Source organism: Rana temporaria, chromosome 10 (genome assembly GCF_905171775.1).
Source record: "Rana temporaria chromosome 10, aRanTem1.1, whole genome shotgun sequence".
Taxonomy (NCBI): Eukaryota; Metazoa; Chordata; class Amphibia; order Anura; family Ranidae; genus Rana; species Rana temporaria.
Genome location: NC_053498.1, coordinates 31,020,435 through 31,039,932, shown reverse-complemented (window position 1 = coordinate 31,039,932; position 19,498 = coordinate 31,020,435). Strand labels below are relative to the sequence as shown.

Below are 19,498 nucleotides of genomic sequence, written 5' to 3'. Positions count from 1 at the left end.
GAGGAACTATGGCCCAGATTCACGTAGAATGGCGGCGGCGTAACGTATCGTAGATACGTTACACCGCCGCAAGTTTTCATCGCAAGTGCCTGATTCACAAAGCACTTGCGAGAAAACTTCCGCCGACGGCCTCCGGCGTAACCCCGTGTAATTCAAAGGGGCGTGTGCCATTTAAATTAGGCGCGCTCCCGCGCCGGACCTACTGCGCATGCTCCCTTTTGAATTTCCAGCCGTGCTTTACGCGCGAAGTGACGTCATTTTTTCGAACGGCGACGTGCGTAGCGTACTTCCGTATTCCCGGACTTAAGCCAGAAGGAAACATTTTTAAATTTCGTCGCGAGAACGACGGCCATACTTTATACAGCACATACGTGTGCTGTGTAAAGTTAGGGCACCTAAAACGACGACTAACTTTGCGACGGGAAACTAGACTAGCAGCGATGTAGCGAACGCAAAAAACCGTTGTGGATCGCCGTAACTCCTAATTTGCATACCCAATGCTGGTTTACGACGCAAACTCCCCCCAGCGGCGGCTGCTGTATTGCATCCTAAGATCCGACAGTGTAAAACAATTACACCTGTCGGATCTTAGGGCTAACTATGCGTAACTGATTCTATGAATCAGTCGCATAGTTAAGAAGACCCTAAAACAGAGATACGACGGCGTATGAGGGGATACGCTGTCATATCTCTTTAGTGAATCTGGGCCAAAGAGAACAATTAGATTGGTATTTTGAGATTAGGTTAGTGATGTAGCTGGGGGCTAAATTGTGGATGGCTTTGTAAGTTGTTAGCATTTTGAATTAAATTTGTTGGGTGATCAGAAGCCAGTGGAGAGATTGACAGAGAGGAGTTGCAGACACAGAGTGATTGGTAAGGTGGATGAGTCTGGCAGCATCATTCATGATAGATTGGTGGGGAGTTGCATTAGTTGAGGAGACCCAGGAGTGAATTAAGCGCTTTGTTGTATCAATGGTTAGAAAGTGGCGTATTTTGGAGATGTTGCGGAGGTTGAAGTGGCAAGATTTGGATAGTGATTGGATGCGGGGCTTAAAGGAGAGTTCAGAGTCCTGGACTACGCCTAGGACCTTGGCATGCGGGGAAGGGCTGATAGTTGTGCCATTGATTTCGACAATGCGATCAGGGGAAGGGCCATGTGGTGGAGGAAAAATTATAAGTTCAGTTTTGGATAGATTAAGTTTGAAGAAGTGGTGTGACATCCAGACTGATATATCTGTTAGTAAATTAGTGATACATGAAGAGACTGAGGGAGTGAGCTGAGGGTTAGAGAAATAGATTTGGGTGTTGTCAGCGTAGAGATGGTATTGGAAGCTATGAGAGGCTATCAGTTGACCCAGGGGGAGGAGGTGTAGATTGAAAATAAGAGAGGTGCAAGAACTGAACCTTGGGGGAACCCAACAGAGAAAGGAAGAGGAGAGGAGGAAGTAGAATTGTAAGTAACACTAAGACCCCTTTCACACTATAGTGGCGGTCGTTTTTGCGGTGCTTTTTGGGCACTAGCGGGGTGTTAAGAAAGGGAAAAAGACCCATTTTGCAGTGCTTTCAAAGCTTTTTTAAGGCACTGTGGAAGCGCTGCCCATTTATTTCAGTGAATGGGAACTCACCCCAAAGATGCTGCTTGCAGGACTTTTTCTAACGTCCCGCAAGCCCACCGCCACGAGTGTGAAAGCACACATTGCAATGAATGGGAGGTAGTTTTCAGGTGCTTTTTAAAGGCTATTTCTAGCGCTAAAATGCCTGAAAACTGCCTCAGTATGAAAGGAGTCTAAAGGTGCGGTTGGATTAGTAGGAAGAGAAATGGCGAAGCGTACAATCACGGAGACCAAAGGTGTCAAGTTTTCTAAGAAAGAGTTGGTGGGCAACCGTATCAAAGGCAGCAGAAAGTTCCAGGAGTAGGAGTACAGAATAGTGTCCATTGGTTTTGGCTGTTAGTCGATCATTTGATAGTTTTAGGAGAGCAGTTTCTGTGGAGTGTTGAAGACAAAATTTAGACTGAAGTAGATCAAGAAGGCTTTTCTTGGCAAGGTGGTCACTCAGCCTGTTGTAGATCAGACATTCAAGGAATTTGGATTAAAAGGGAAACAAAGAAATGGGACGGAGGTTGTTGAGATTAGTTGGGTTCAGTGAGGGCTTTTTAAGTATGGGGCTGACTAGTGCATGTTTTAGAGAGTTGGGGAAGATGCCAGAAGAGAGGGAGAGATTGAAGATGTGGGTTAGTGAGTGTAGAATAGATCCAGAGGGTGAACATGGCATGAACATTTTTAAAAGAATGGGATCCAGAGGGCAGGTGGTTAGCTATGGACAGCCAGGATTAAATAGACTCCGCTATCTGTTTACATCTGGCTACTGGTCCACTCAAATGAAAGAGGACACGGTTCTCCTAAAAAAAAAAAATGAACAGGCCTGTTTGAACCCAGAGGTACACCCACTTATCCAAAGGAATGCATTGACCTTTCAATCAGATCTGCCTGAAATACTGACAGGTGGACCTGATTGGATCGCCCAAATGAAAGGGCCTTATTTCTTATTGTGACAGCAGCAGTTTCCAATAGGGTTGTCCAGATACCGATACCAGTATCGGTATCGGGACCGATACCGAGTATTTGCGGGAGTACTCGTACTCGCGCAAATACCCCCGATACCTAAATAGAATACTTTCCCCCCCTTCCCCCCCCGCCGCTGCCGCCGCATCGCGCCGCTGCATCGCGCCGCCGCATCGAGGGACATGGCTAGAGGGACATTGCTGCATATGTGAGGGACATGGCTAGAGGGACATTGCTGCATATGTGAGAGACATGGCTGCATATGCGAGGGACATGGCTAGAGGGACATGGCTGCATATGTGAGGGACATGGCTAGAGGGACATGGCTAGAGGGACATGGCTGCATATGTGAGGGACATTGCTGCATATGTGAGGGACATGGCTAGAGGGACATGGCTGCATATGTGAGGGACATGGCTAGAGGGACATGGCTGCATATGTGAGGGACATGGCTAGAGGGACATGGCTGCATATGTGAGGGACATGGCTAGAGGGACATGGCTGCATATGTGAGGGACATGGCTAGAGGGACATGGCTGCATATGTGGGGGACATGGCTGCATATGGGGGGGACATGGCTGCATTTGGGGACACATTTAAAAAAAGTATCGGTATTCGGTATCGGCGACTACTTGAAAAAAAGTATCGGTACTTGTACTCGGTCCTAAAAAAGTGGTATCGGGACAACCCTAGTTTCCAATCTCATCACTCGTTTCTAGAATACGATCACACTTTCTGACTGTTGCACTGAGATTTTTCAGCCCATAGGACCGCAATCTAAGCACCAGGAGACTGAGAGTGATGATCCATGGATGACTCCACAGTTAACTCTTTAACCACTTCAGCCCCGGACCATTCTTCTGGTCAATGACTGGGCCACTTTTTGCAATTCGGCACTGCGTCACTTTAAAGCGGATGTTCCACCCCAAAAATATATTAAAAGCCAGCAGCTACAAATACTGCAGCTGCTGACTTTTAATATAAGGACACTTACCTGTCCTGGAGTCCAGCGCCGTCCGCAGCAGAGCACGAGCGATCGCTCGTCACCCTGCTGCTCCCCCCTCAATCCACGCTGAGGGAACCAGGAAGTGAAGCGCTGCGGCTTCACTGCCTGGTTCCCTACGGCGCATGCGTGAGTCGCGCCGCGCCCACCGATTGGCTCCCGCTGTGTGCTGGGAGCCGAGTGTTCCCAGCACACAACGGGGGGGGGGGGCGACGGGATGTGACGAAATGCCCGTCTTTTGCCCCTGAATGCCGGCCGGAAGTGGGTGCAAATACCTGTCTTTAGACAGGTATCTGCACCCCCCTCCCCCCTGAAAGGTGTCAAATGTGACACCGGAGGGGGGGAGGGTTCCGATCAGCGGGACTTCACTTTAGGGTGGAGAACCGCTTTAACTGACAATTGCGCGGTTGTGCGATGTGGCTCCCAAACAAAATTGGCGTCTTTCCCCCCCCCCCACAAATAGAGCTTTCTTTTGGTGGTATTGGTGGTATTTGAACACCTCTGTGGTTTGCGCTATAAACATAGATAAAAGAAATAGAGCGACAATTTTGAAAGAAAATTTATATTTTTTACTTTTTGCTATAATAAATATCCCCCAAAAATAGATAAAAAAAATTTTTTTCCCCTCAGCTTAGGCCGACACGTATTCTTCTACATATTTTTCGTAAAAAAAAAATCGCAATAAGCGTTTATTGAATGGTTTGCGCAAAAGTTATAGCGTCTGCAAAATAGGGGATAGTTTTATGGCATTTTTATTAATTATTTTGTTTTTACTAGTAATGGCGGCGATCAGCGATTTTTATCGGTACTGCGACCTTATGACGGACACTTTGACACATTTTTGGGACCATTGGCATTTTTATAGGGATCAGTGCTATAAAAATGCATTGATTACTGTAAAAATGCCACTGGAAGGGAAGGGGTTAACACTAGGGGGCGAGGAAGGGGTTAATTATGTTCCCTAGGTGTGTTCTAGCTGAAGGAGGGGTGGGACTGACTAGGGGAAATGACAAATCGCTGTTCATACATTGTATGAACAGACGAACAGTCATTTCTCCCCCTGACAGTTCTCACTCTGTAACGAGCAATCGCGGGTGCCCGGTGGTGATCGCGCCCACCGGGCACACGCGTCGTCACCAGGGGAGAGCACGCGCCCCTAATGGCTGAAATGCGAGATGACGTAAAATCGGCGGCTGGTCGGCTAGTGGTTAAACATGCAAACAATAGTTGTCACCATGTATTTCATTGGAAACACGCACCGTTCACGGTATCTACTATAGCTATTCTGACCTTTTAAGAAATGTCTGTGACATTCGCTGCCTTGCCTAGACAGGAATATTCAGAGTTTAAAATATGGTAGTCTTTACAGAGGCAAATTGGTTGATTTTTAAATATCGATTCATGAAAAGAAGAATGGTGCAAGACAATATTTACGCAAAAAATATTACAAAATAGGCAATTTCAACAGTAAAAAATAAAATTGGAGTAAAAATGAAAGGTACTTTAGAAAACTTTTCTTAGTCTTTGGTTCCTTTTCAGACTTAAATATACTAAGAGAAAGTTTGACACTGCCCCTCAGAAATAACTCTTATCTTTCTGGCAAGGTTCCAGTGGAAAACAAGAGCCATGAGCTACAGGTTTGCCATCTTTTCTGATTTCCGAAGAGGGTGCTTTCAAAAATTTGTCTGAAGGGTGTTGAAGTGTTTTATGATGATCCAACGGATACTCCCTCAATGTAAATTTTTCTAACTGTATCAATATTTCCGAATCACCATATTTTATGATCTGATAACTAATGTGTCATTGAATAGTAGAAAATCATGATTTGATCAACATCAAACATGATATTTTTTCTTTCGCATATTTTTCTTAGGTAATGTAATGCGTCTCATTCGACTTCTGGACATTATACCATAGGCATATTTGGTATGGAACTGATTGTTATTCTCTTATATGTAGCGCCCTGGGGTTTAGTCAGGGAGTTTCTCACCTTGTCAAGGGTAGCTACCATAGGTCATTTGTTCGATATCCATTGATTTCTCCCTAAGTTTGGCCTTGTTGTACTTTTCTCTTCTATCACTAGGTGGCCGGGCACTTGGTGGTACTAGATAGGAAAAAGGATAACTCGAGGTCAGGTTATGGGTATATGGCGTATCTCAGTCAATGAGCAGGGGTTTTCTTGAATCCCTTGGCTTGCTGGGAGAGCCTATATATTCGGGTGGAGTCAGGTGATCTGTGTTCTGTGCCACCCGGACTGCCGTCTGGGTAGACGTGTGTCATCTTCCCCAGGCTGCTAAGCTGGAGATTGGGCCTATCCCAGGGGCAACTGGGTGCCAGGCTGTGTGAGGGCCTATCCAGAAGTAGGAGGGCAGCGCAGGGCAACCAAAAGTGAAGGTTCTGCTGGCTGGAGAACCTGTCGTTGTCGGAGTTAGGCTCCATTCACACTAAAGCTTTTTTTTATGCATTTTGCATTTTGAAACAGAGTAGAAATGGGGGAAAGGAAGAGGGGGTAGAGCCAGACTACGGGACATGGACCAACCAAATAGAGACCTTATGCAGGCTTTATGCCGGTATGCCCGGTCGGAGGGCAATGCCTACGTGATTGGCCCAGGGCTCCCAGATGGATTCAAATCGATCTTGATTTATAATTTAGTCCTGAAATACTTCCTGTATTGGACAGAGATAATCCAATCTTTATGCACCATCTATTATATCTCCATTCCCTGCTATTCTCTCCAACTCTAGATCTAATGCCCCCTGTAATCTGCTCACTGTATTGTATATTTTTTTTAGAACCTTAGCCCCTAACTCCCTGATCCTAGTTTAAAAGCTCCTCCATCCTTCCAACTGTTCCCCCCACACTGCTGCACCTTCCCCATTTAGATGCTGTCCATCCCTACAGTACAGCCCGGAGACAGCCGAAAAGTCATCCGAGTTCTCCAGTAATCCAAAATCCTTCTCTTCTGCAAAAATGTTGCACCTGCTTGTTCAGCTCTCTAGTATCCTAGAATAGTGTGGCTTGTTGCATATGTCTCTGATTTTTTTTTTTTGTATGCTCCACCTTCCCCTAACCTTTTCATTAAAGCTAGGTCTTCCTCAGCCCCTCCCAACAATCCCCCCCAATACAAAATATGTCAAACCTGAGCTCCTGGTAAATAGCAGACGATGACGGTCATGGTGACAGATTACCCTGTCTTTCTAATGTGTCCCCTACCACCAATATTTGTCTCTCCTTATCTATACTCCTGCCATCATCCATTAGTGGATCAGTCATTCCCCCTGGTTGATAGAGGAAGTATTCTGCTCCAGCAATGATACCTCTTTAACAGATACATAGTATACATACATAGTTAGTCAGGTTGAAAAAAGACATAAGTCCATCTAGTTCAACCAATAAAAAATAAACAAAAGAAGCCCCCATACAATCCCATATACAGTACTAGGGTGACCACGTGTCCCGAATTGCCCGGGACAATCCCACATTTTACAGGTCTGTCCCGGGCACCTTCATTCCAGGGCAATACAGTGCCCTGGAATGAAACTGACACAGCCAAACGAATGCCTTCAAAAATTGCTGCCACATCACCGCTTTACTCACTGACAGTACTTGTTCTGGCCGGGAATGCCTAAAGGAGCACAGTCCCCGCCACCTGCTTGTGATTGGAGAAATAATAAATCCCGCCTCTTGTGTCCAATCACTGTGCTGTGATTCGTTACACCACAAGCTGATTTTTAGGAAGGGGGTGTCCCTGAATGGTAGTTTGGAAATGTGGTCATCCTACCATATACACAATCCTACCGTATACCCACAGCTGATCCAGAGGAAGATGAAAAACCCCAACAAAGCATTATTAAATTTGCTAAAACAGGGGGAAAAAAATCCTTCCTGATCCCCTAGAGGCAATTGGATATTTCCTGAATCAACTTTACCTATAAATGTTAGTACCCAGTTATATTATGTATCCCTATATCATCCAACCAGGCATATTAATTGGAGTGTATTGACTCAGGGATAGCCTCACTAATACTTTTCTCTCCATCCCATCTTCTAACTGCAACCCAGATATCTACCTCTGGATCTTGCTGTTCCATCTCTTCACCGGCCCCAACCAGCATCTTATGGGTGAGGTCAAACTCCCCTCATAAGGATCAATTCACAAACAAAATCCACATGTGATATGAAGGTCACGTGACTCATTTTTTGGGAATATCATATGAGATAAGAGTCAAATTATCATAGTAAAATATTGAATGCAAGTTAAATACTGCAAAAAAAATTGATTTAGTAAATTCACTAGAGAACACACACAGTCATTTTTATCACCTGCCAGTAAGCAGTGGGTATTTTGGCAAAGTACAAAATAACAATGAGGGAAGGCACCTTTCACACGCCCCAGGTGTCATCCTGCTCAGCGGGGATCAACTTACACTTATGCAGAGCGGATACAGACACAGCCCGCTCTCCTCTATGGGTGGTCGGACGTTAACAGACTGCCTGTCCATTTACACCCGACTGCCATCTGACGTATGTTTTAAGCGGATAAGATTGGATCGAATTGGATGTCAATGGGTGTAAACGAACAGATCTGTTTACATCCATCATTCCATAGGGAATAATGTAGAGTCTGCCTAAAAAACAGACACGTGGACCCATCGGACTGCCAGTGTGAAAGGGGCTGAACTCTGCACTGGCCAGCAAGTTAAAAGTATACAATGTATCAATGTGGAAATGTTCTCTGCTTGGGGGCACTTAGCAAGGGGGAGTAGCCTTGACTGCTGGCGGGGGACCCAAACAGAACAGGATCGGGGGTATTCTGTTCAAAACCATTGAATAGGGCAGGTAAGTATAACATGTTCTATGCTGATGACACTCAGATATACATTCACACTAAACCAAATTCTACTTTAGCTGCTTCCCACCTATCTAACTGTATTCATGATATAAAAACTTTGAGGGCCCATCATTTCCTTCAGTTCAACTATGACAAGACAGACATCATGCTTATTGGCACCACCCATCAATTATGTAAGGCCAGTCCTGATAGCATATCTATAGATGGCACTGTACTTGAACTTCAGTCTAAGTTTACAAATCTAGAGGTGATATTTAATGACTAATTTAACCTTTTGATCCCTATGTACAAAATGTCAGAACTTTTTATTTTTTTCCACTTGGGAAACATTCCTCGGCTGTGTCCTATGCTATTATACTCTGTAGCTGAAAAGCTGAACCATACATTTGTGTTCTCCTGACTCCAGAATTCTCCAGAATTTTGTACATATTGTAGTTCATTAATAGTGGATTTAGCTACACCAGTGAGTAGAGCATTGCAATAGTCTACTATTTCAATGCTCTACTCACTGGTGTAGCTAAATCCACTATTAGTCATCTCCAATATGTACAAAATTCTGCAGCCAGAATCCTGACTAGATCTGGTACAAGATATCATATTACCCCTATCCTGGAATCTTTGCATCGGCTGCCTGTAAGGTTTCGCATGGACTTTAAAGTGGAGTTCCACCCAGGAATTTTTTTTTTGCCCATAAATCCCCAAAACAATAGAAAAAAATTATACTCACCCGAAATACCTGTTGCTATGCGGAAGTCCGTAATCTGCCTCTTCCTTAGCCACTGTCTATTTTCTTCTTCATCTTCTTCTTCTAGTGAATGGGGTGCGCTGGTTTCTGGTAACTGTGTGTGTTCCCAGAGAGGAGCCGCCCATTCACAAGTCGGCGCGAGACTCGTGTATGCGCAGTAGGAAACGTGCATGGAAGCCATAAGGCTTCACTGTCTGTTTCCCTTAGTGTGAATGGCGGCGCGGGACCGGCACCGATCGAGGGATCGGCATTGGAGGGGCCATCAGCGTGGGCGAGTAGGACAGGTAAGTGTCCTTATTAAACGTGAGCAGCTACACTGTTAGAATCCCGCTTTAATATGCTCTTGCTTGACTATATGGCTCATCATGGCTTGGCACCCCATTATCTTTTTTTTATTTTAATACTTTTTATTGAGTATTTCAAACCCCATTATCTTTTTGAACCTTTATCAACTTACTCCTCCCCTCGTAAACCTCCGCTACTCAAATTCTGGTCATCTGTGTGTCCCCTACTCACCTATGCTCAATGGGAGGCAAAGCATTCTTCTGCTTTGCCTCAAAACTCTGGAATTCACTTCCAAAGAACATCAGAGAGTCATATTCTCTAAACTCATTCAAATCAAATCTAAAAACTGTTTTCTTTAGACAAGCTTTCACGTAATTTTGCCTTTTTCCACTGTTTTTCTTATTTCACTGTTTTACCCCTTATATTTCTTGTGTTTTCCTTGTAAGGCGCCTTGAGAAGGTACCTTTTTTAAAGGCACTATATAAACTAAAGTTTATTATTATTATTATTATTATTATTATTATTATTATTATTATTATTATTATTGGATTGTGTGTGTTGCTTTAAATTCATTAATAGCTATTTTCTTTGCTGACCTTGCTCTAAATTTAGAGGTTAGTCAGAGGGTTAGTTACCTCTGACATATTTGTTTTCAAATTTGGACCTCTGTTCCAGCTGTGGCTGTACTGCAGGTGATCACTATTGTTGTCTGGGGTGTCAGTTCCACCCCAGGTCAAGGGTGGTAGCAGTCAGATCCAGGCGTGTTGGGTATTCTTTCTCAGCGACCAATCAGTGGGGGTTGATCGCCTTGCTGTGCATGCTGGGGAGGAGTATTTAAGGGACAGATGTCACGTGTTCTGGGTCGTCGTCCACCCTGGGCAGTCGTCCCACCACCCCTGTGTGTTGTCCTCCTGGCCGGAGGTGCGTATACAGAGTTTCCTGGCTCCGGGACCACGTTGGTCTGGAGTCATGTCTTTCTGAGCAGGCCCAGTATCCAGACTGGGTTCGCATTGACAAAGTGGTCCTGTGCTATCCGTCCTGGAGGGAGGAAGCCACCGAATGATGTACCAGTCTGGAGAGCACCCAGCACGAGGCTGGTACATTCAGGGGGGGCCTGAACTTCATTAAAGCACACATTACTACTGAAAGGCTGAGCAGTGATCGCCCGTCAGTTTCCTGATTTCCCAAGTAACTACTTTGAGATGAGATCCAGGTGCTTAATCCTAAATTTTAGAGGATTCTGGGCCGAACGTATCTTCACCTTTGGGAAGGTCAGTGGCAGAGACTGTACCAAGGTTCTGTGTGACACCCTGGCTGCTAGGACTAGTGAGAGAGGCCTATCCAGGGGCACAATACCCACTCTGGCTAGAGCGGCGATGAGAGTTCATGTCTGGAAGCAGGAGTGCTTCCGATCAAGTTCTTCACCTGAACCCACTACCTATACCCTATTTCACCTATTCTTTAATCTTTTACCACATTCGGTAAATGAAGCAGAGAACAAGGAACGCAAAGTGTGGACATTGACTTTGTTTTAGCTCTCATCCAGTACCCTAGACGGCGGATAAATAGAGGTAACATGCCACCCAAAGAAAACCAGCAGCTCATTCGGGGGTAGTGCTACAGGTCATTATTAGAATTATCAAAATGTTTTTTTTATTATAAAGATAAAACTCTTGACACCAGCAGTGGTTTAAAACAAACAGATATGACATCTTGATAAAGAAGATATTTTTTTTTCTTTATTCTAGTGCCTCAGCAAACAAAGCGAGTTACTCCACCTGCAATATCACTACGTTCCAAATCCATGACATCAGAATTGGAGGAAATGGGTAAGCGCTGCTCTGTATGGCATATGACCTGGCAGATCACAGATGCTCTGCATGAATGTCTTTCTTTCATTGTGGCTTTCAAACTGCATGCTTTGCTGCACGACCTTCACTTTTTTGTATACGTAATTGGCTGTTTTAAAGTGTTTTCAAAGAAACTCACCACAGTTTTCATAAGAAACTTAAAATGTAGTCCTTTAATATAATTATTTTAAAAATAATATATATATATATGTGTGTGTATCTATCGATCAATAGATAGACAGATAGATGATTGGATGGATGGATAGATAGATACACAGTGCTGTGAGAAAGTATTTGCCCCTTCTAGATTTTTTATTTGATTGCATATTTGTCACAATTAAATGATTCAGATCATCAAACTAATTTTAATATTGCACAAAGATAACCCGAATAAATGCAAAATGCAGATTGCTAACTCACACATGCTACTGTAGGTGACCGCGATATTGTGTCAATCTCACTCCCTTTCTCGGCGAGATTGACCACCTACGAGCCCCGTCGCGGGAGCCAGCGCCGAGACGGCTCACCACGATGGGAAAAAGCTGTCATAGAAGCGACAGGGATCCGACTTGGATTCCCGCCAATTCTAGCCACGGCGTTTGGTATGAATCATGAGGGGGAACTCCACACCAAATTTTAAATAAAAAACCGACATGGGTTCCCCCCCAGGGGCATACCAGGCCCTTAGGTCTGATATGGATTGTAAGGAGAACCCCCTACGCCGAGAAAACAGCGTGGGGGTCCCCCCACAATCAATACCAGACCCATATCCAAGCACGCCGCCCGGCCGGTCAGAAAGGAAGGGGGACGAGCGCCCCCCCCTGAGCCGTACCAGGCTGCATGCCCTCAACATGGGGGGGTTGGGTACTCTGGGGCAGGGGGGCGCCCTGCGCCCCCCCCCCACCCCGAAGTACCCTGTCCCCATGTTGATAAGGACAGGGCCTCTTCCCGACATCCCTGGCCATTGGTTGTCAGGGTCTGCGGTTGGGGGGCTTATCGGAATCTGGGAGCCCCCTTTAATAACCCTAGGTAAATGAATATGGGGTACCCCTACCCATTCACCTGGAGGATAAGTGTAAAAGAAAATATACACACAACACAGGGTTTTAAAATAATTTATTAGTCAGCTCCGGGGGGTCTTCTCCCCTCTCCCGGGGGGTCTTCTCCACTCTCCGTGGGGTCTTCTTCCATCTTCTCTGCTCTCCGCTGTCATCTCGGCGCTCCCCGGTTCTTCTCCCGCTCGCTCTCCGGTGCCTTCTTCGGGGCTTGCCGCCGCTAGTAATAGAGCTAAAAAGAAGATAGCGGCTGGAGAGTGGAGAAGACCCCCCGGAGAGTGGAGAAGACCCCCCCCGAAGAGTGGAGAAGACCCCCCCCGAAGAGTGGAGAAGACCCCCCCCGAAGAGTGGAGAAGACCCCCCAGGAGAGTGGAGAAGACCCCCCGGAGCTGACTAATAAATTATTTTAAAACCCTTATTTTAAACCCCTGACCCAGAGCACCCAACCCCCCCATGTTGAGGGCATGCGGCCTGGTACGGCTCAGGAGGGGGCGCTTGCTTGTCCCCCCTCCTTTCTGACCGTCCGGGCGACGTGCTTGGATAGCGGTGTGGTATGGATTGTAGGGGGTTCTCCTTACAATCCATACCAGACCTGGTATGCCCCTGGGGGAGAACCCATGCCGTTTTTTTATTTAAAATTTGGTGTGGAGTTCCCTCTCATGATTCATACCAAACGCCGCGGCTAGAATTGGCGGGAATCCAAGTCGGATCCCCGTCGCTTCTATGACGCGCTCGCTGGAATGTGCTTTTTCTATTCCAGCGAGTGCGAGATGTCGGCGACAGGTATTGTATCACTTGGCAGTGGCACTCCAATGGGAAAACTGAGGAGCAGTACCATGTCTTCCCTCCACAACTCCCGAGCCAGACACCTGGTGGCGGTTTCCATTTTGAGGTGTTATCTTAGATTGTTGTATAAGCTGATTTATTTTACAATGGGCATCTGCTCCTAAAGAAGTGAGATTATTGTCACAAAACGCATTGAGCTAAAGGATTTAGAGTCGGTTCACACTGGGGAGACCTGGGATCCGACCTCAAGTCGCACGGTCGAGAAAATGAATGGGAGCCGTCTTAATGTACACTACTGAAGTCGCTCCGACTTCAGAAAAGGTTCCTGTACTTCTTCATTCCGACTTCTAGGCAACTTGTTGTAGGCAACTGATTTCAATGGAAGTCGCCTCAGAAGTCGGATTAAACCTAGACTTCAACTTTAAGCTAGACAAGGAGTCAAAATATATCTTTCATAAGTGAGACTGTACAGATATATTATACACACTCATATATTTTATTGCTGAATATGAGAATGCTTGCATAAGCCCACAAAAAAGTAAAATACTGTAGCAGATGTTAGACATGATACATGCCAGCAGCACGTTGATGATTATCTTTATGCACATAGTTTAACCATTCCAGCTCCAAAAGGTTTACCACCCTTCATGACCAGGCCATTTTTTGCAATACGACACTACGTTATTCTAACTGACAAATGGGTGATCGGGTTTACCCAAATAAAATTGATCTTTGTTTTGGTGGTATTTGATTGCCTCCTGTGGTTTTTATGTTTTGCACTATAAACAAAAAAGCAGACAACTTTGAAAAAAAACCTATATTTTTTACTTTCTGCTACAAAACATCCGATAAAAAATACATAAAAGCATTGAATTTCTCCATCAATTCAGGCCAATATGTATTCTGCTACATATTTTGGTAAAAAAAAAATAAAAAAAAATCCCAATACAGTAACTGTATATTGATTGGTTTGTGCAAAAGTTATAGCGAATACAAACTATGGGATATTTTTATGGAATTTTTATTTATTTAATTTTTTTTACTAGTAATGGCGGCGATCACTGACTAATAGCAGGACTGAGACATTGGGGCTGACATATCGGACACTAAGCAATACTTAATCAGTGCTAAAAATATGCACTGTCACTGTACGAATGACACTGGCAGGGAAGCTGTTAACATCAGGGGCGATCAAAGGGTTTAAAAAATATGTAATTATAGGTATACACTGGATGCAGACTCATTAATTTGTCTCTAGTGGGTGCACTTTTCCAATAATAAATAAAAAAAAAAACCTAGACACTGCTGATATCTAGATCTTTATACAAAAGTATGATACTTCTATTTATTTGTCAGAAAAATGTCAGTGGCAATTTGACAACTATTAATATGGAATAGGTATTCTTAATATGTCTACATTGATCATGGGTACCACCTAGAGTGCATTAAAACCTCATAAATCTGAGCTCCTGTCCTCAAAATAATGTCTAAATTCCCAGAATCTTTGTGTGCTTTGTGTATTTCTTCCAGATCTGTGCAGTAATCCAGTCTGAAACATTGCTTCTGTACAGGATCTTCCTGTAATAATGACCGGTCACTCTGATCTCTCTCCTTGTGCAGGGTGAGCGGTCTTGTCTCCGCCCCCTCCTGTAGTTTTTTTCAGGCAGCCTGTAGGGACTGGGACTGCTGGGTCCTTACTGTATGTACAGTATCTGAATTTGCAAAGGCATTTTGTGCACACAAAGTGGATTGATATCCTGCATGGCCATTGAGAAATATATTCATAGTTTTTGTGCCCAGAGTTCAGCTATAAAACCACAGACCATACCGATTTTAAACTTGTCAATATCTGGGACGATTATTACTTATTTAAAAAAGCAGCAGAAGCACCTTTTTAATATGTCCTTCAAATGGCAATTTGCTTCCATCATTGATTCTTTGGGACTTCACCTTTGATTTGTAGGATCTGAGACTCTTCAGATCTACATGATCATAAGCCTTTTTTTTAGTCTGATGGGATCGGATCGGTTTTAAACCTTTACAATGGCATTTATTAGCCTCAAGCCTCGTACACACGATCAGTCCATCCGATGAGAACGGTCTAAAGGACCGTTGTCATCGGTTAACAGATGAAGCTGACTGATGGTCCATCGCGCCTACATACCATCGGTTAAAAAAAATTGTGTCAGAACGCGGTGACGTAAAACACGACGACGTGCTAAAAAAAACGAAGTTCAATGCTTCCAAGCATGCGTTAACTTGATTCTGAGCATGCGTGGATTTTTAACCAATGGTTGTGCCTACAAACGATCAGTTTTGACCTATCGGTTAGGAATCCATCGGTTAAATTTAGAGCAAGTTGGCTTTTTTTTAACCAATGTTTAAATTACCTATGGGGCCCACACACGATCGGTTTTGACCGATGAAAACTGTCCGTCAGACCGTTGTCCTCTGTTTAACCTATCGTGTGTACGAGGCCTAAGTCTCCATCAATGAAATGTATTCCTCCAATAACTTCATCTGCTGTAAGCAAAAGAGCAAGGACAGTGTGCGTATTATTACTGTTATATAGCTGAATGACATACAGTAGGCTCTCAATTCATCAGTTACACCATCTAAAACTTAATATTGGATGAATATGTTGAACCCCAGCTACCTTAAAGTGGTTGTAAACTCTGTTACACCACTTGTGCCTAAAGGTAAGCCTATACGGCTTACCTGTAGGCAGTAGTGTATTTAGGTTTTGTACTGCCCTAGGCCTGACTAAACTCATGCACCGCCTAATTTAAATATGACCCACCCCTTTCTGTCAAGGCCACACCCCCTTGCCATTTAAGACCCACCCTGAAATTTTTGAGCGCTAACACTAGTTCTGAGGGCCTGGGAGAGGGGCAATAAAGTCCCTTAATTTGCAAAGATTTCCTCTCACTTGCTGTTTTGCTATGAGGCAGGAAGTGAAGGGAAATCTCTGCAATAGGACAAGGATGGTAAAAAATAAACTGACAGGGGCTATAATCCTCCCTTACTCTATCCAAAATGAAAAAAAAAAGTGTTGCCTATAGTTCTACTTTAAGCACAAATTTCTGATAATCTTATGGAGAGGACTAAGAAGAGTTAAAAATGGCAATGGTGCAGCAGAAAACATATAGCACAGTGAGGAAGGTTTGTGGTCCAGGATAAGACAGTCAAAATTAGAAGCCGTGCCCCCCCCCTCATAGTTGTGGAATGTCGGCTGTCCGCATATCGGAAGCAGTGCAGCTGCTTTATGGGGGCGCTAGACTAATTTACCTCTCAGCCCAGTCCGCCCCATAAGACTGGCGCTACACTAACAGTGTAACGCAACCTGGCAGAGACTCTTTCTGTGCTGCCCCCCTGCAAAGTACTGCCCTAGGTCTGGGCCTTGTTGGCCTAGGCCAGGATACAGCGTTGCCTGTAGGTACTGTAAATATCTCCTAAACTTGCACCGTTTAGGAGATATTCACTATATGCGCTGCTGCCAACCTCATCAGTGCATGCGCATTGAAGAAACAGCCATTTCAATAGTCGTGCCATGACCGGAGGCTCCCGCGGGAGTGATGTCATTGTGGCTCTGGCCAATCACAGCGCCAGAGCACTCGAACCCGGAAGTGAATAATGTGAAAGATGTCGGCCATGGGAGCGGAGTGCGGGCGGCACTGCAGGGCACCGTTCTAGGGTACGTTTTTTTAATAATGAGCTAGACTAGCTCACTATGCCTTGGTCTTGCATGTTTTTTTTTCAGAGGTTTACAACCTTTTTATTCTGACTTTTTGAGCTGTGCGTCTTTTGGTTAATTTCAGATCCGAATTCAGACCAAAAGTCGGGCTGAAATCAGACCTGAAACGGTGAACTGGCACGCACCAGACCCTCATGCGGCTCATATGTGAGCCCAGCCTGATTCTGACTCTTGAATACAAGGAAATTTATAATTTTTGTACTACATTTATCTGCAGCTGCCTGAGAACGGAAATTACACTCCTTGGCATAGATTTTTTGCACAAACGTGGAGTTCAATAACTGCATTTGTATCCAGTCTGTAGGTGTGGTGCAGCAGCAAAGATTCACAGTCAGGTGCAACAAAAAACTTGCATTGAAATAATGCTTTTAAGAGAGCAGAATGTGGCCCGGCTGTCTCGTGCCCAAGTGGGATCAAGTCCAGAGAACCCTACACTTTCCCTCCTCCTCAGGAACCTTTCCCTACTGCTAGTTTTGTCCCTAACAGATGGGGTACCTTTCTCCACACTACCCCCTCATGTACAGCGTGCCAAACCTGGGAGCCAGGGCCTTAAATTGGCTCTGCCAAGTCATCGGATAAATTCCCTGGTGACCGAGGAATCTATAGAGGAACCATGTTCCTCTTAACTTCCTCTCCAGCTGCAAGGCCGCTGCGGGTGAGCGCCACCTCCAGTGGAAAAAGTAGACTGCACCTGCCTTCAAATGCCTCCCACCACAGTTCTAAAAGGGGTGAAAACATGCCAGTTTGAGTTTCCCTTTAATTGCAGCCATTGCATTGCAAGCTTGATTTCACCTTAGGCTTGTACTGTATTTACAGTGGAAATTATGAGAAACAGTTGAAACATGATTACATTATTTTATTATAATTATGCAGTTAGTTTATGATGCCTCTAAATGGAAATTGGAGAAACTGTTTATTGTACATTAATTTGTCTTTAGGGGAACCTACTTGGTTTGAACGATAATTCTAGGAATGTTTAGACCAAGTAAATAACTGAGATTAATGTAACTTGATCAGTTTTCTTTTATAGTCCCAGGCACATTAAACCAATTATACCTATGTGTTATACTTTTGTTGTATTACATTCATAAGCTATCAAGGTATTTATATCTTATACAAAGTATTACTGACATGGACAGATTCAGTTTAAAGAATAATCTATTCTAATTTTAGGCACCATAAGATGATTGTACATGAGTTTCATGTACTTCACTGCTGCTTAGTTCAACTGCTGGAGAGCTTTCTTAAAATTAAAACCTACTAAGGGCTCTACAAACTTCTCCCTGCCCCCCCCCCCCCATGTGACAATGCACATGCTTGCGATTGGACGCTGAGGCTGATGGCGGATCTGTATATGGTTTCCTTATGATGCTTACTTTGCAGTGGCTTGCTTTAAAAGAAACTGCCATGAGAAAGCATGGAGACACCCATTGCTAATTTCTCCTGGAATGCAGTTAAAGAACCAAAGGGTTAGCAAAACACCCTGGCAACTAGAATAACAGGTTTTCATTAAAGTGGGTTTCCCAGCACACCTGCTACTGTAGCTAGCTAGCCAAAAAACCCAAACAATGAAAGCCCTATGCATGGGGTTGTAGTGTTTAGCTGGGTGGGAGGGCTCAAGTATCCCATTAAGCTCTGCTGCTGAAAGCCTGTGAAATTCTGTGAGAGACTGACAGCTACACTAGTGTAGTGTACCTAGATTTATGAACGTTTAGGGCAGTATGCTCCAAAGGACAAAGCCAATGCAAGAAGTCTACTTTCCAAGCATTCATCCATGGGTGCATGGTGCCCTAAACATAGGTATCAATAGGTGCACCGTTTAAACTCGTCCAGCCACAGCGGCTGTCAGCCTCTCTTAGAGTTTCACAGGCTACCAGCAGTGGGGCTGGATGGGACACATCTGCTCTCTGCCTGCAGATAAATACCAGAGTCCCATGCACTGGGGCTAAACACCCAATGTGCATGGGCCTTTCTCTGTTTAACAGAGATTTTAGTTGAATTTTTTCTGCTGGGCTTCTGATGTGTCCCTGTGCCTTTAAGGGAGAATTGACTGCTATACATCTTTAAATTTTTTGTAAATGGAGGAAAACAATTATAAGTTCAAGGCCCCCTGCAAGGTGATGTCATAATGTGTTAGTATGTACCTTAAAACAAAGCCCTCCGGCATGCTGTCATTGCTGAAAGGGCTTCGATATTCACCCCGTCTACCTTCCACATTCACAAACTCCACTAATTTAAATGGTAGAGACACAATGATGTCACTCCCACACATGTGCATGGGAGCCGAGGTGGACGGTATGCCTTACCTTCAGAGCGCTGTGTGCATGCATTGGAGACATCATCCGCTATAGAAGCAGTGAGCAGTGCACGTTTAGAATATTCATTTTACCTACAGGTAAGCTTACCTTTGGGTAAAAATTGCAGAAAATAGTTTATTATTGCTTTTAAGAGTGCACTATGTAGAGGGCTTTGATGAGACAGTGCCTCTTCCACAGGAATTTTGCAAAAACTTTAGATTTTAACGTAAATTGTGTTCTAAATTCAGGCAATTGCCATTTTTGTTTTACTTTAAAATTGTTCTGTGCTGTGCCCATGGAGGTCAC

At 44.4% G+C, this 19,498-nt stretch overlaps 1 protein-coding gene across 1 annotated transcript in view; it reads left to right on the top strand.

Annotated features, from left to right (window-relative positions):
* Positions 1–19,498, top strand: part of LOC120915824 (SH3 and multiple ankyrin repeat domains protein 1-like) — a 117,679-nt gene that overhangs the window by 59,668 nt on the left and 38,513 nt on the right. The window contains exon 5 of the mRNA XM_040326624.1: positions 11,199–11,279. Within this exon, the coding sequence (XP_040182558.1) occupies positions 11,199–11,279 (81 nt within the window). The remainder of the gene's footprint in view (positions 1–11,198; positions 11,280–19,498) is intronic.